The sequence below is a fragment of the Peromyscus californicus genome, unplaced genomic scaffold, assembly GCF_007827085.1.
Source record: "Peromyscus californicus insignis strain IS unplaced genomic scaffold, ASM782708v3 Scaffold_10__1_contigs__length_136768540, whole genome shotgun sequence".
Taxonomy (NCBI): Eukaryota; Metazoa; Chordata; class Mammalia; order Rodentia; family Cricetidae; genus Peromyscus; species Peromyscus californicus.
This window is the reverse complement of record NW_026294391.1, coordinates 20,889,793-20,906,355: the sequence shown is the minus strand read 5'-3', so window position 1 is coordinate 20,906,355 and position 16,563 is coordinate 20,889,793. Positions and strand designations below refer to the sequence as shown.

Sequence of the window (16,563 nt, the reverse complement as noted above, 5' to 3'; positions counted from 1 at the left end):
CTCTGCTTTAAAAACTATTTTACTAGCTATAATATCAAGTTCCTGTATAAAAGGTGATGAAACTTTCATGAAGGCATAATTCTCTGACTAGGCAAGGTATTATTAGGCCATCACAATGTTCTTCTGTCTATTTCCAAAGGATTGGGAAAATGGTGTCTCCTTCATGAATGCTGGTATCAGGAGGAGAACATTATTGTATAAAGCTATTAAATTTCCATAACCAAGTATGTGTTAGAGAATAGGGAAAGCAAAAGTAATAGGATTTATACACATGTACCCTGAAAACAACTATGGCCATTTGAAAAGATCATATGCTCTCTTTTTCCCCCCTTAAATAGTTGTTTATTGGCAGTGGTCTGGAAGGGATGGCAGAATTAGCATTCACAGACAACACCACACACCAGTCACGAGAACAGCATAAGAGTGATGGGAAAGTGCCTGAAGGCCCCCTCTTGAATAGCAAGTGGGTATCAAGAAGGCTGGAGTGTCGATGGGGCAGCCTTAGATCACCTCGGCTTAGTAGGCATGGTTAGAGATGAAGAGAGATTCATTGACTGCAGCTCCAGACTGACCACTTGGGGTATACTTTCCTTGACAAGCGAGGCTGTTGGCCAGGACTCGCTTGATGTACTCTTCCTGGGCAGCCTTCAAGTTTTCCTTCTTCCCACCCCAGGCCTTCAGAGCAGAGGCCTGCAGGGCTCGGCCATAAAAGAAAGTCAAGATCCATGGCTTCAGCAGCGGGCACTTGTTGATAGCATTGAGGTTGGCGGACGCCTCTTCCTCACTCTGCCCTCCAGACAGGAAAGTGATTCCAGGGACAGCAGGGGGCACTGTGCGACGAAGTGTTGTGACAGTTGCCATGGCAATCTCCTCATTGGAAAATTTCTGGGTACAGGCATGGCCTGGGGTGACCAAGTTATGCTTCAGCAATGTGCCTTCCAGATAGACATGGTGGTCACTCAGAGCCTTGTAGATAGCAGCCAGTACCTTCTCAGTTACATACTGACAGTGCTTTAAGTCATGGTCCCCATCAGGGAAGATTTCAGGCTCCACAATGGGTAAAATGCCATTCTGCTGGCAGATGCTGGCATAACGGGCCAGAACATTGGCATTTTCCATGATGGGCTGAGGGAGTGTGTTCCCCAATCTTTAGCAAACAACGCCACTTAGCAAAGTCAGCTCCATCCTTCTTATACTGGGCACAGCGTTCAGACAGCCTATCCAGCCCTTGGGTGGTGGTCTCGCCATTGGTTCCCGCCAGGGGCACCACGCCTTTATCTACCTTAATGCCCACAACACCACCCTTGGACTTGATAACTTGGGGGAAGGGACGTCCATCATCCGCCTTCTGGCAGAGTGTTTCGTGGAAGAGGATCACCCCCCGCCCCCAATGCAGGGATTCACACGGTCATCAGCAGTCAGTAGCAGCTGGCGGTAGAAGCGCCTGTTCTCTTCCGTGTTCTCAGTGCCAATTGTCTGCAGCTGCTTGGCAATGCTTCCGGTGGACTCATCTGCAGCCAGGATGCCCTTGCCTGGAGCCACAATTCTATGAGCAATGTCAGTCAGCTCCTTCTTCTGCTCCGGGGTCAGTGCTGGGTATTGTAGGACATGGCGCCAGTGGTAGCACGTTCCTGGCACAGGAGTGGGCGGGGGGGGGAGGATCTGCTGAGTATGGCCGTGGGTAAGCGAAAGGACTGAGGAGCGAATGCTGATAGTCACCAGAACCCCATTCTGTGGTACGTTCCAAAAGAACGCAGCCTATTCGGCTGAGGTGGGTGGGGCATATACTCACTTTCTAATATAATTATCTCAACAGCCTTTTCATGTAAACATTATCATATTGGCCATAGGTATGTAGCTTGAAGCCAGACAAAACAAAATAAAACAAAAATCAACTAATAAAGAAATGAGGTAAGCCAGTCATGGTAGTGCACACCTGTAATCCTACACTCTCAAGACTGAAGCAAGAGGACCATGACTTTGAAGTCATCCTGGGCTACATTGTGAGTTTCAGGCCAGGTTTGTGAACACAACAAAATGAGATAGAGAGAAGAATATGAACAAGAATGCATATGAAGTTCCCTCCAACAATGTAAAGTGACTGGAGTGGTACCTGAACTACACCAAGTAGGTGATAAAATGAAAGTGGTGATTGGAATGACAGATCCCTGGGAGAAGTCGCACTAAATTATGCCCAGGAGACCTTCACAAAGGCTCAGTAAGTACACAAACACATCTGTGGTACAAGTAGAATCAAAGAGCCATCAGTTCTGAAGTCTTCATAAATCTTTGGTCATTAACCATTGTTGTGGTTACCCCAACTTCTTTGAGACAACAAATTTGCTTCCTTTAAAGAGTTGTTTTTCATTCTCACATGGAAGTTTAACATATGTATCCAAGACAAAAGACCTAAATAACACCATAGAATCATTATTTCATGTTATAATTTAACATTTGTATGTCAATAATGTATAGAATTTAAGAGATGACATTTTACAGAAATTTGAAATTTTTGCTTTCAGATTAAATTTAAAACATAATTTATTTAGATCTGTAATTTTAAGCTGAATGTCTAATTTATGGAACTTATAGAAAGCTACTTAGAACTTGGGAAAGATGAACTTTTTAAAGGTTTCATTTTATCCATTTAAGAATTTGAAGTGATCATAAAGTAAACTGAAGATGAAATTTATAAATGCAGTTTAATATGTTTCAGGAATTTGTTGCTAAAATATGAGCAATGATTGTCTGGGGTGAGCAATGCCTGGAAGAAGGGCTTGAGGGTGTTTTGTGGGATTATAGAAATGTCTTATATCTTGGTTGTGTTGGTCATGAATACCTGTTTAGGTATCCCTTAAAGTATGTGCATTTCCTTGTATGAGAGTATTTACTTCATTTTTAAAAAATTACCTTAATTACCCGATTTCTAGATGGAATTGATTGTTTAATGAAGTTGGATCTGGCCAGCTTGAGTTAAGGATGCCCTATGAGTGACTGTTCTTGGTTTTATAAAATGTATTAGATTTATAAGTAGATAATGAGATTTATTTAAAAGCTTAAGAAAAACTATATAGTTAATGACTTGTATAGATGTATTCTTTGTACAAAAATTCCCATGGTCTGTAAGTCCATGTCTAGGCCTTTGCTACTTGGCAGGATTCCTTGGGAAGTATGCCAGGCTTCCTAGGATGTCTACAAATGTTATAATATCTGCTGATGGCTCTTGGTGCACTAATAGCATTTTCTAAGGCATCACCTGCATCCTTCTGTCTGCCCTCCAGCATTATCTCATTTGCATAAATCTGCATGCCAGATAAATTGTCACCCTAAAGAGCAGAAATGGGCCTTCCTTGAAAACATTATACTCATTATACTCTGCACTGGCAGATTTCAGTAACCACAGATACCCAGACACAGCCTATGGGTGATAAACACACCTGCCAGGATCTTGTCCAAACTGAGGAATGTGGCACTGGATAGGGGCAGGAAGATGGAGTTAGCAAAGCAAAGAACTAGGAGGCAGATGTCCCTCTGGGGCATTCTGGAGCCATTAAGAGAGGTCATAGAAGGTCTTTCTAACCCCTCACTGTAAACCTGTACCTTTCCTTTTGATTTTCTGGATCAATGATTTGCAACCTGTGGGTCTCAACTACCTTGGGGGTTGAACAACGCTTTCACAGGGGTCGCCCAAGACCAACGGAAAACACAGGTATTTATGTTACAATTCACAACAGTAGCAAAATTACACTGCAACATGAGGAACTGTGTGTATTAGAGGTCACAGCATTAAGGAGGTTGAGAACCAATGTTCTAGATACTCTTAGAAACCTCTCTTGGTTCTAAAATCAGTCTGATAGCCAGACTGAATGAAGTTGGGGGGAAATGCTTTTAAAAGAATTATTTGACACGTGAAAACTAGTTAAAATGACAGAGGTGTAAAAGTGACTTATTGAGTCATCTTTTAAAATATCAGACTGTTCCTATACACACACACACACACACACACACACACACACACACACACACACACACACACAAAGAGAGGGGTGAGACACTATACCTTATCCTCTGAATCAACAACCGAAAGACATTCAAAGTCAATAAAACTTGCTTCAGTGATCATCATGGGTATGCTGGTAGCATCTCCTTCATTCAGGGAGAAACAAGAGCAGCCTCGTTTCCTCTTGCTTCCGTTCATTTGCTGCTAAGACTGTTGCAAAGATCTCTGGAAACCACTAGCCTTGGTTTCCTTGCAGTCTGGAAGTTGATTGCATAACAGGCTTAATTCATGGGCAAAAATCAAAATATGTACTGAACAAAGGTGCAGTCGTTCCAAGCTTATAAATAGGGCTTGCATGAGGAAAGTATGGGATCATTGAATTTGGGTGCAATTAGTTCTTCTTTTAGCACATTATACAAAAATAATGATGCCAAAGGTATGCCATCCTGAAGGAAGATGGGATCTGTGTGTTTATTTTTTTCATGCATTTGCCATCATCATGAGCTATTGTGAGTAAAAGAGTGGGTTCAGGTAGACAGTAGCAACAGACACTCCTGTAAAGAGGACACATGTAAATGCTAGCCTGGAATCAACCCCTGGCTACTGAAGCAAAGTATCACTTTAATGTTTGCAGAATCAAATGGCTTTTCCCTTCTGCTTTTCATGAAATGGCCTTAAAGAATTCTCTTGTTTGTGGTTTCAAAAAAATTAGAACTATGCCAGTGAGGCCTGCCTTTAAGGGTTCTATTAAACAATAAGAAGGCTTTGTTCTTAGCTATAAAATTAAAGCAAGCAGTGTTTCCACTACCTGGCAGGATGCCTTCCCTAGCCCCTACCCAACCTTGATCTTCACACACCGAACAGAGCCTGCTGTTTCCCAGGTAGGAAGGTGAGAAAGCAACGTATTCCTGGCTTGTATATAGAAATATAGCTGACCTTTCAGATAATGGAGGGGTTGAGCAGCTGGGGAAGGAGCAAAGGAGAGACAGGGAGGTAAAGAAGGGATAGATAGATAGATAGATAGATAGATAGATAGATAGATAGATAGATAGAGATAGATAGATAGATAGATAGATAGATAGATAGATAGATAGATAGATAGATAGATAGAGATAGATAGATAGTAGATTTTGAGAGGGAGATTTCTTCAAGTGGTGCTTCTTAACTCAAGTTTTTTTTTAATTAGCTGTAGTTCAGATCTTCAACCTTCAGAATGATTGCTTTAGAAAGTCAACAATAATTTCACAATGAGTGGAAATGATGGAAGCAAGGAGTCTCTAGATAAGGAAACACCCACATATGCATACATGTTACACACACACACACACACACACACACACACACACACACACACACACACACACTGTTGTAGTCTGGCTCTTGCCCAAGTATAGACAAGTTGCGTAAGTGAAGCACAAATACTCATATGTGGAGCGTGGCCCTGAAGTAGGGAATGGCCGTGGTCAATATAGAAAGCACTGTCAGACACAGTCTGTGTGCTTCATATTTAGTCCTAAGCTATTAGAGCTACAGAGCAAAGGGGATGAATGTGGCACCTGCTCCTTCTAGCCTCCTCTAGAGCTGGGCATATGAAGCCATCGGAAGAAAAATTATCTTCTAGAGCTAGTCTTAGGAAGAGTGTAGAGGACCAGGCAGTGGGGGCACACATCTTTAATCCTAGCACTTGGGAGAGAGAGGCAGGCAAATCTCTATGAGTTCCATGCCAGCCTGGTCTATAAAGGGAGTTCTAGGACAGCCGGGGCGGTCATACAGAGAAACCCTGTCTCAGAAAAAAAAAACCACAAAAAAACAAACAAACAAAAAAAACAAGAAGTGGGAGGAGGAAAAGGAGCAAAAGAAGAGGACAAGAAGAGTGTATGGCACGTATGGTTATCAGTGCCTTGTCCGTGTGAGACTTACTGAACCTGCCCCCCTTAGTGTGGGGTTTTCTTGGCCTCTCCCAAAGAAGTCCAGAGGAGGTGAATTCCTTGCCTGTGCTTAGAAGCTTTTGACTCACTCCTGGTGGGACATGTTAGATAAATCCCTTAGCTGCAGTGATTCTCAGAGTTGCCTGTTGTTTTTAATCTCTAGTTGCCCAGACTGAGCTTGGGTAGGCACACTGCTGTCTTCATACCTTTCCTTGTCCACTTCTCTGCTTCCTGCAGGTATTTCTCATCAAGTATCTGTGCTTACGTTCTCATCTTATACCATTTTTCAGTAACAGCAAAGTCATAGACTGCATCTAAGATGGAATGATAGCATGAGTGATTTCTTTGTTTGTGACCATAGTCCACATATCCAATTTCTGCAACCCATCCTCTATTTTGTTATATTTGCATAAATATAGATACTAAAGCTTGGGCAACAAAGATATTCAGTAGTCAGCCTCTGTGCTACTGCTCATATTCTGGAGGGGCAACAGCCAGACAAGAGGTTTCATAGATATCACTTGTGGATGCTTCATGTAGATAGAACTATTTTTACCATTTTCCAGTTGTACTTCCAAGTTGTATTAGTAATGTAATCAAGTATGTTTCACTCTCTGGAAGGAATGCTGAGGGGCAGGGACTGGTTCTCATTCTGAAGAACTTTACAGAGGAGCAGGTGGTAACTACTGAAGTAATGCAAGCTTGACTAGAAATCCAACTCTGTATTTCTCCATCACATCACTACACAGGAATCATGGTACAAACTGGAAAGAATGCCACTTACCAAAATGACAAATGCAAGTGCAAGTGATGAATGTGAGACTGCAGACTAGAAGTTTCCTCTTTCCATTAGGAATCGCTTCCTTTCTCTGAATTGTGTTGCCTCTATCTTTCCTTTAACTCAACAAGCAGCTGTAATTTATTTTCACCTTCAAAAGAAGCTGATTTTTACTAAATACACTTGTTGAAGATTACCTAACAGAATGTTTTGAGAAATTTTATGAAAAGGATTTGATAGACATAATTGTGCACGCCAGTTTAGTGGAGTTTTTTTTTTTAATTCTATGTGCCCAGCCCAAACGGAAGGGTGTAGAGCATTTGTTTTATAAAGAGCATAATTAATAAGCTAAAGGAAGGAAGGAGATCATTGTTTTTGAATGAATTATGAGCAACACCTTCCATTCTGTTGCTTCATTTTGGAACTGCTTTCCAAAAAGTTGCCATTAAACAACCTCAAATGTCTGTGCCATTAGTGCCAGGAATGTGACAGTGAAGGCTGAAGTCATCTGAGTGTATCCCAGGAAATAGAGCATGGGAGGGCCAGTGTTTGGTATAAATGTGACAGAAGTCTGCAGGACATAGTAGAGAAAGTAAAAGCCAGGCAGCAGTGGAGGATTGTCAGCTTCAAAATGGAAACCTATTAATTCAGTAATTGCAAACTCTTCATGACTAGAAGGAAGACTAGGTTTACTGAATATTTGCTATCTTCCAGATTGTTCACAGATGTCTTCATTGAAACTATGCAAATAAAGAAATCTTAGAGAAATTCATGCATTTTCACACTTTTCGCTTTAAGGCCCATGATCTGTTCTCTATGCTGAAGGATGGCAAACTATGACCCTAGAATTAAATCTTACTTGTCATCTCCTTTTGGTAAATAAAGTGTTTTTGGCACACAGCCACACCTATGTGGTTACACATTGTCTATGACTGCATTTAAGCATATAACAAGAATTGATTAGATGCAACAGAGTCCATATGGTCCATAAAGTTAAAATATTTACTTTCTACTGCTTTGCAAGAATTTTTCCCACCTCCTGCTCTATATCATGGAAGAATCTCCTCAGCCCATCCTCTCTCCCAACTCAGTTGCATAGGAAACAACCTTCATGGGATCCACTTGGGATTTCAAAGTAGCTCCAAAAATTCTAGAGTTAGTCACCATGCTAACATGGCTTCCTGAGTTATTGAGCTGAAGAAAGATGCAGATGTATTGATTAATGCTACAATGTCTTCAGGAAGACACAATAGGATGATTGGTCCTAGTACCTATCATTTTCATTCTATATGGACATTGCAGATAAACTGAGCATAGAAACAGCATTGAGAGTGGATATGAACATAGGATTGCTATTTATGAAGCAAGTTTCAATGCTTTTTCATGTACTAACTCATTAGTTCTTGCCAGTGCACCTAAGGGACTGTTGTGAGGACTGTCCTGTACCCTGTAGTATGTTTAACAATATTGCATTTGCTCTGGGAGGTAAGAATCTGTGTTTTCTTTATGGATACAGGGAACCTGAAAAGTGGAGAGTTGACATGGACAACCAGGAACATACAGCTAGGGAGTCACACAGACCTTACATTGCTCTCCTCGGAAAACATCTCAAGGCCCAGAGCTCTGAAGTGTCTCATTTAGCCTTTGGTCTCTCTGAATTATTTTACCGTATTTGAAGATTTGACTTTACTGAAATATTAGCAACAGCATCAACACTTGGAATGGACATGTTCTGTTATACTACTCTTGGGAAAAAAACTCCCTTGTGTGAAGTTTCAAAGTTTTAGGCATTAGCAGTGGCATTTTTGCTGGGCAGTTTTATTGCCTTGTTACATTTGTATTTCGTTTATAGGAATTTTATTGCTCTACTCACTGTAGTAGTGTTACCATTTAAATAGCATCTTATGACCTTGTTTATCCAACATTTGAGTTTCATAATCTTAGAAACCTCAAGTAAAGATTTACCATGAGGATCCTGAGAATCATTTTTAAATAAATAGCAAGCACATAACAAACCCTATCTGAATATTCACTCAATAAGTATGATTGATCTGCTGTGGTCCAAAAGATTTGCCACCATGGTACTCTAATAGCCTATATCCACAGTTTCACTATGGTTACTTCCCACAAAAATTCCTTTAGGAAGGGATTCCATGTTTTAATCATGAAAAGCCGTTGTTGGAAATGAATAGTCAAAAAACAGTAACTATTAAGCTCTTGGGATGTATCTTGGTGATAGAAGGCTCTGGATTCCATTCCCAGCATCACGAAAACTCACAAACTAAATTAACATATTGAACATTAAAGCTGCGGCTCTGTGTTGCGTCTTCTGGTTTCTGCTCCTTACACAGAGACCCTGGGTACTGGGGCATTCTCTCTTTTGACTGCTTGAGCACGATCTACAAGTATCTGAATTTGGTCAAGAGAGTTTCAGAGTAAAGATTATATGTAAACATATTAGATGTATTACAGTAATACCGTCTGTGCTTACTCAGTTCTCCTTGGCTCAGCTTTATATACAAACTGAACTATTAGAATCCCTTTCATTGTTCCTTCTGGCAGCTCTGTCTAACTTCTGCCCCAGGGTCTGGAATGTTCATCACAGCTGCCTTTGGCAATAAAACCCAAAGCACCCTCAGATCCTCATATTTCTCTTTGCACCTGGTCAGCAGAGCACGGTGGGGCACAGAGCTGAAGTGTATGCAGTTTTCCCATCATTCCCTCATCTTACTGGCCAAATATCAGCTTATCCACATTGGAATGAACTCCTTTAGTGTGTTTGTTTTGGAGTGATATGGGATAACTAGGACATACTTTTTAATACTGCTACCCGCTTTAGATTTAGATGCAGATTAAAAGTTACAGATGACTAGTATACAGAGACAAATGCTTTGGGGTCCAAAGCACAGCATCTACAGAACATCATATATGAATGTTGCAACCTTTGTCTAGGTCACCTTAATTTAAATCAGTGTGGAATGACCCTGCTTTTGATTTTACCATAAGAACTGATTTTAGGCAAACATACACTGTAGATGTATACTTTTAAAACTCACAGATGGCAAGGTTAACCACAGTCTCAAAGGAAAAGTGTAACTGTTTGGTGGTATAATTTCAAGATTGCACTAATTGTGGGCGAGTGTGTCCCTTGGGAGGTGTAATCCCCAAGGGTCATTATTCTTGTAGAATTCCTAGTTCATTGAGCAATGCTCCTTTCCCCCTGAATACTCTGACGTCAAATTTCCTGTCTCTAACACATTGGCTTTATCCTGCCCCAGGCTTAGTTCAGTGTTCCATCTGTGTACAAACAGGAAGCCATCTATCAAATGAGTGTATCCCTTTGGCAGGAGGAATTGGGAGGTTCTACTTTGAAAGACTGTAGGTGGCTAACTCATTTCAAGCAAGCATTGTCAAATGAGAAAAAATGAGGGTGTTTAGAGTGGTGTTAGACACAACAACAGATGCTGGTATGAATGCAGGGGTAAAAAGAAACCTTTATTCACTGCTGGTGATAATGCAAAGTAGTATATTCATCATGAAACTCAGTTTGAAGGTTCCTCATAAAAACTAAAATCGGAAGTACATCATAATCCCTGTATGCCACTCCCAGTCATGTACCCAAAGGACTCTGTATCCTACCACAGAGATACTTGCTCAGCCATATTTATTGCTATACTATTTACAATAGCCAAGGTATAGAATCAGCCTACAGTTCCACTTACAGATGAATGGATGAAAACTGTTGTACATACACATAATGGAATTTTATTCCACATAAGAACAAATGGAGCTTTAACATTTGGATGGTCCTGGAGATCATCAGAGTGGGTTAAATAAGCCAGATTCAGAAGTCCCATCATATTGTCCAGTGGACACATATTAACACATGGTTTTAAAAAACAAAGTAATAAATTAATAAATAAAGTGCACATTAGTTAAGTTTTCCCTATGAGAAGTGGCCAGACATTTCCTCCCCATTGATGTTCCCTTTTCTAAGAGTTCCATGAAATATTTCTAAAGATTTTAGGGCCACATGTGTGTGAAAATTAATGATGTTTATACTTGGTACCATACATCTCATTTAGCAGTTAAATACAAGTCGAAAGAGCAAGTTTTAAGGAATAATGGAGACCATTTACAGACTGCTAAAGAACATTCCACAGACATATAGCCCGATTTTCAGTGTGTCTCTGTAATTAAATCCCTTTAATGTTTATACATTTGACAAGGAAAAAAATTGTCAACTTTACCCCACCCCTTCTGTGAAATCTTATAACACTATTAGACCATAAAACGTAGCAGGAGGACTTTTTATTGGGCACTGCTAACAGACTGATCTAGAAAAAAAAATAGTTAACCAATTTATGTTATCATTGACTTATGTAAGAAACTGTGTATATTACCATAAAAGAAGGTAATCTCCATGCTGACAATTTTGGAATTCTAACCAATTATCAATGTGAGGTGGACGTTAATGCAGAAGAGAGACCTGCGTGGCTGAATTTGATCTCTAGTCTAGGAGACTTTGGCCTTAGGTGTGCCTTCTGTGCTTACTTCAATTTTCAACTTTCTCATTTCAAGGTTAAAAGGTCATGGTCTGAGAAGCAGCAAAATGACCCTATCACTAGGAGAAAGTGGGTCAGCAAGTCTTCACAGCAAGACTCTTCTGCTGTTCCTTGATTACGTAATTTCCCTTCCTAGTCTACCCTCCCTGCTCCCAAAATACTTAGGACAACTGTGAACTCACCAAACAGGTGGAAAATAAGAGCCTAACCTCATTATTTACTGGAATTGTGTTCCATCAAGCCACTATGAGCACTAAATTTCCCAATGCCATTGTTGTCTCTCATACACACATGGACAAAAAGGAATATAATCTTAAATCCTAAAACCCATCTTGTAGATTCCATTTTCCTTATTTTTTTAAGATAGCAAAGGAGGGTCTGTAGTAAATGGCTACTGTGAAACCATCACGGTACTGGGTATTTGATTCATGTGCCTCCATCCCAATGCCAGAACCTTCCACATTGTCTCCATCCTGTTGATACTTCTGCACAAAAGCTGGCATAGAAGGCAGAGGATTAATACCATATCCCACCTCAGTTCTGAATACACAGGGCAACACATCTTTTTCAATGCTCTTTGTGAATGCAGTTGAAAGAGCCTCTGGTCCAGAGTTAAGGTTTAACAAACAAAATGTTGCATACAGAATTGGCAACTATTAGGGATGGACTGATGCTGTTTGTCAGGAGGTTAGCCTGGATATAACATCAAGAGAACCTCTAAATGCCCTGTCTGCATCCTTTAGCTCATTCCTTTTCCTTCCTCTTGACTTGTCAAAAGATTCTTATCTATGCAATAAAATTAACTCTCTTCTCAGCCATGTTTAATCACATTACCCTCTCTAACTTCTTTCCTATAATGCCCCAATCTTAAATTTCTATTTTTTTTACTTGCTCAATCTATTTCATATACTTTTACGTAAACTTCAAAACAACAATGACTTTGTCCTTTTTATCACATCAATTGGAATGCTGCTTGGTATCATGCAGAAGCTTGGGAGCTTCTTTTGAATGGATGGATGGATGACTAAATAAATGTTTGAATGTGGTTCTTTTTTTTTTTTTTTTTTTTTTGGTTTTTTGAGACAGGGTTTCTCTGTGTAGTTTTGGTTCCTGTCCTGGAACTCACTTTGTAGACCAGGCTGGCCTTGAACTCACAGAGATCCGCCTGCCTCTGCCTCCCGAGTGCTGGGATTAAAGGCATGTGCCATCACTGCCTGGCCTGTGATTCTTTCGAAGGAGGAGTGCCAGCTGTGCTGCAAGCATAGTCAGGACTTCAGCTGGCATGGCATTGGCTAGGGCACTTGAAGTCTCGAATAACAAATTGGGGGCTTATCAAAAGAGGGACAATGCATTCTTGGTTTTTAAACTTGAGGCTGTCTCTGACTTGAGAGGAATTAACTGGAGAGAGATGGAGCTGGTACTAAAGAAGAAAAGAAAACCATGGGGAGGAGATGACGGCCTTCAAGAGGAAAAAGGAAGTTGTGAGTCTAGATTTAGAGAAGGTATATGCTAAGCACATGGGAGAGGTCCAAAGAGAATCAAGGCAAAGCCAGCTGTGCCTCTTAATTTCAGGAGCTGACTTAATGTTTGCTTGTCAACATGCTTGAGAACAGTTGCAGTGAGGAGGCTGAGATGGGACAGATTCCAATTTTAAGCTATATTCATATTTTTATGATCAATTGATCTATATTAATATTTTTCCTTACAAATTAAGGACTTTGAAGATCTAATTCCCCATTCCAATGTGGTCCAAATACAGGATGTCCCATTTATCTATATCCCACACTTAACTATAGTTTGGGAACAAAGGACAAAGAAAGACATGATGACACAAAAGTGGAAGTGCATGTTGAGAAAAGGTTTAGGGATGGTTTTTGCATGTTTAGATGGCTCCATGTGGAGCATTCCATCAGCCACAATGATTTCTTTATCAAAAGGTATGAATCAGAAATGAAAGCTAAAATCATACCCAAGACGCGCTCCTTTCCAAACCAAACCTGGGAACTAGAAAGGCCTGATGACATCTGTTACCTTCTCACTAAAAAGATATAAATCCAATCAGATCATTAACTCTAACATGATATGGTAAACCTGTGGAAAACTTCATTTTAGGGAAATAATTTTAGAAATGTAGAATATTATCCAATTTCTTTTAGTCTACCTGTAGGAATGCTCTCAGTTAACAAGAATTTGGAACTTAATGCTAGTAGAAAAACAGATTCAATTTTTCTAGTTTCAAAGAAAAGCTGTGTGTATTCTTTTAAAAAAAATTGAAGGAAAATATGTAGCCTAAAATTGACACACCACGTTTCCAAATTTCTGGAAATATTGTTTCAAGGTGATGGTGATTGTAGTATCCAGTTTCTCAGAATATGTTTGGGTCAGCACGGTAGATCTCAGTCCACATTTTTTTAAATTCAGTAAGGTCAATCAATCCACCATAAAAATGAAATCTGTACAATTGAGCTTCATGCTACTATGAAAACTGTGGGACACTTTTTCTAATTTGCAATAACTCAAATTTCAGTCAGTTTTGAAAGAGGAATGGATCTATTAAAAGGATACACAAGGAATGGAGCTTCTGGCTAAGGATTCTGGATAACTGTAGTTTTGATGAAAATAGACCAAGGTATCAAGTATAACCTCAGTCATGGTAGATGAAGGTCAGATACTGAAGGTGACCAAGAGGGAAGATTCTAAATAACCAACTTAGCAGTGTTCCTGTTAAAAGGACATTCTGCAAGGAAGTACACAGGTGGACCTAGGAGAAGGTTCAGAAATCTCACTCAAGTTTGGTCAAGAAAAGAATTTCAATCATTGCTACATCCCAAACATCTCACTCCCTCCATTGTAATATGTTCATGTTCTCAATATGGGCTGTTTCTTTTCACAGCTTAGTTAGAATCAGTTACTAAATTATGTTAAGGTAAAAAAAAAAGAAAAGAAAAGAAAGATAAGGCACTGATTGAGAGTAAGTTTTAAGTAAATATTTCAATATAAAACTAAATTTACTTAGAAAACCTCTAGGGGGACTAGAAATGATGACATAAAATAATGGTAAGATAAATTGAACCCACTGATTATCTTCCCTGAGTTATCAGTCTGACTTCTAAATTCTATAGCTGTCAATCCATTCTTTCTTTTGTCTTTGTTAGTTAGACAAACATTTAGCAAATACTTCTGTGATAATTTATCATAGAACACAATGTCTCACAGTTTGTTATAGATGACTGGTGGCCGTTGTCTTCTCAATAAAATGTTTTGTGTCATCTTTATGTGGCATCTGTTAATGATCAAGAATAAAATTCAAGGAATCCTAGGCCTCTTGAAAAGGGACATAGTTTATGTGAGCCGTGATGACTGGATGTTTATCCTGAACTCACAGTACTACTTCCAGTTTATCTCATTCATAAAGAATGAAATTACCCTAGCTTGTTACCAAAATCAAAAGAACTCATAACTGGCCCTTGTCTTCTTTGTGAGATATGCTAGAATCATCAGTGCCATTGTCTTCCTGTGAAACTTTACAGCTCCTCCTGTAGCTGTACTAAAATAATAAAGCTTGTGGATGTTATCTCCATTTCCCACAGCTGGGATTTCTGGGTTTCTGTCTGTGAATAAGCATTTCAGTGTTGTCACAAGGTGGAGGAAATAGCATGTACGCGCTATTTCCCAAGTAGAGTTGCCAAGAGTGAGCTAATTGTAATTCTCTGTCCCATACAATGCATCTCAAAGTTTCAAACACAGGCCATTCTGAATTGATCCACCTTTACATGAAGATGGTATGCTTTCATTTGTACAACCTCTGTGTCTAAATACATCAGGAGTAAGATTTAAAATTATGTCATAAAATGAATAAAGCATCAAGCCATTACTTTGTGATTTGATATCTTACAGGGATTAAATCCAAACATGAACATTTAAAACATGTTAAGTGAATATATAATGTAAACTGCTACATTGTTTCTGGGAAACTTCTGTTAAATATCTTGAGAATAATTTGTTCTGAAAAAAATTACTAAGATTAAGTGGTTTTTAAATTTGTTTTTCAAGTTTACCAAAACGGGAATTACACATATATTTCATTTCACGTATCAGTTCCCAACTAGTTGATAAGGGCAAGTCTGGCTTGGCAGGAAGAGTGTTGTAACTGATTTGTTTTCTGAGGATACAAGTCAGACCTATATTTGTAAACCTATATAGGACCTATATTTGCCATCCTTGCAAACAGTAGGAAGGAGAATTAAAATTTAAAGTGTACATTCTTGCAATCTAGAGATTACTAGAAGTGTTATTAGTCTGTTGACAATAATATTTAACTGAAAGGCCAAATGAATGCCATTTTACTCATCCTGTAGGTCAATGCATCACGTCAAGAAGCCAAATTGACAGAAGAATGTGATCTTCTCATTGAGATCATTCAGCAAAGACGACAAATTATTGGAACGAAGATTAAAGAAGGAAAGGTATGATTTCCTGGGCAGAAGTTTTTTTATATTTCCCGCCTGGAGAATATATACTCCTATGCACATCTGCAGCTTTGAAAATATAAAATAATACACTCTGTATTATCCATCATTCCATCTTAAGTGTCTGCCTTAGTCTGTTTTGTGTTGCTGTGTGAATATCTGACACAGAGTAGTGTATAAAGAGGATTATTTGGTCCACAGTTCTGGTGACTGAAAATTCTGAATACCATTGTACCACATTTAGTAAGTGCCCCTGACTGTATTACATCAGTGAGTGTCCATCTGGAATATATTAAGGATACAATTCCCCCACCTAGAGTAGTTGTTCTCAACATGTGGGTCGCGACCCCTCTGGGGTCAAAATGACCTTTTCACAGGGGTTGCCTAAGACCATTGGAAAACACATGTATTGGAAACACATTACATAACAGTAGCAAAAAATAACAGTTATGATAATAAGTTCGTGGTTGGAGGTCACCACCACATGAGGAACTGTATTAAAGGGTCACAACACTAGGAAGGTTGAAAAGCACTGATCTAGAGCATCATCATGTACCATGTTGACTCATCTCTTATTCCTGCCATCTTCTAGTTTCTCAGAGGCCTGGTTTCCTGAAATGTAGCCATCATTACTTGTTAGTATGCAAGAGGAAGGTAATTTGCTATTGCCATATGATTGCATGCAGATATCAATACTCTCCTTACCTGTATATGTTTCTTTTGAAATTTTCTGTTTTTTAATGATAAATTGATAAGTTAGAGTTGTATATATTATTGGGTACAATGTGATGCTATGGTTTATGAACACAATGTGTAATAATTA

At 39.3% G+C, this 16,563-nt stretch overlaps 1 protein-coding gene and 1 pseudogene across 5 annotated transcripts in view; one reads left to right on the top strand and one right to left on the bottom strand.

The window, feature by feature from the left end:
• Window positions 1-16,563, top strand: part of Mid1 (midline 1) — a 214,542-nt gene that overhangs the window by 156,521 nt on the left and 41,458 nt on the right. For all 5 annotated transcript variants that reach the window (XM_052712989.1, XM_052713065.1, XM_052712777.1 and 2 more), the window contains one exon: window positions 15,630-15,737. In XM_052712989.1, coding sequence (XP_052568949.1) covers window positions 15,630-15,737 — 108 coding nt within the window. The remainder of the gene's footprint in view (window positions 1-15,629; window positions 15,738-16,563) is intronic.
• Window positions 484-4,198, bottom strand: LOC128113427 (fructose-bisphosphate aldolase A-like; annotated as a pseudogene).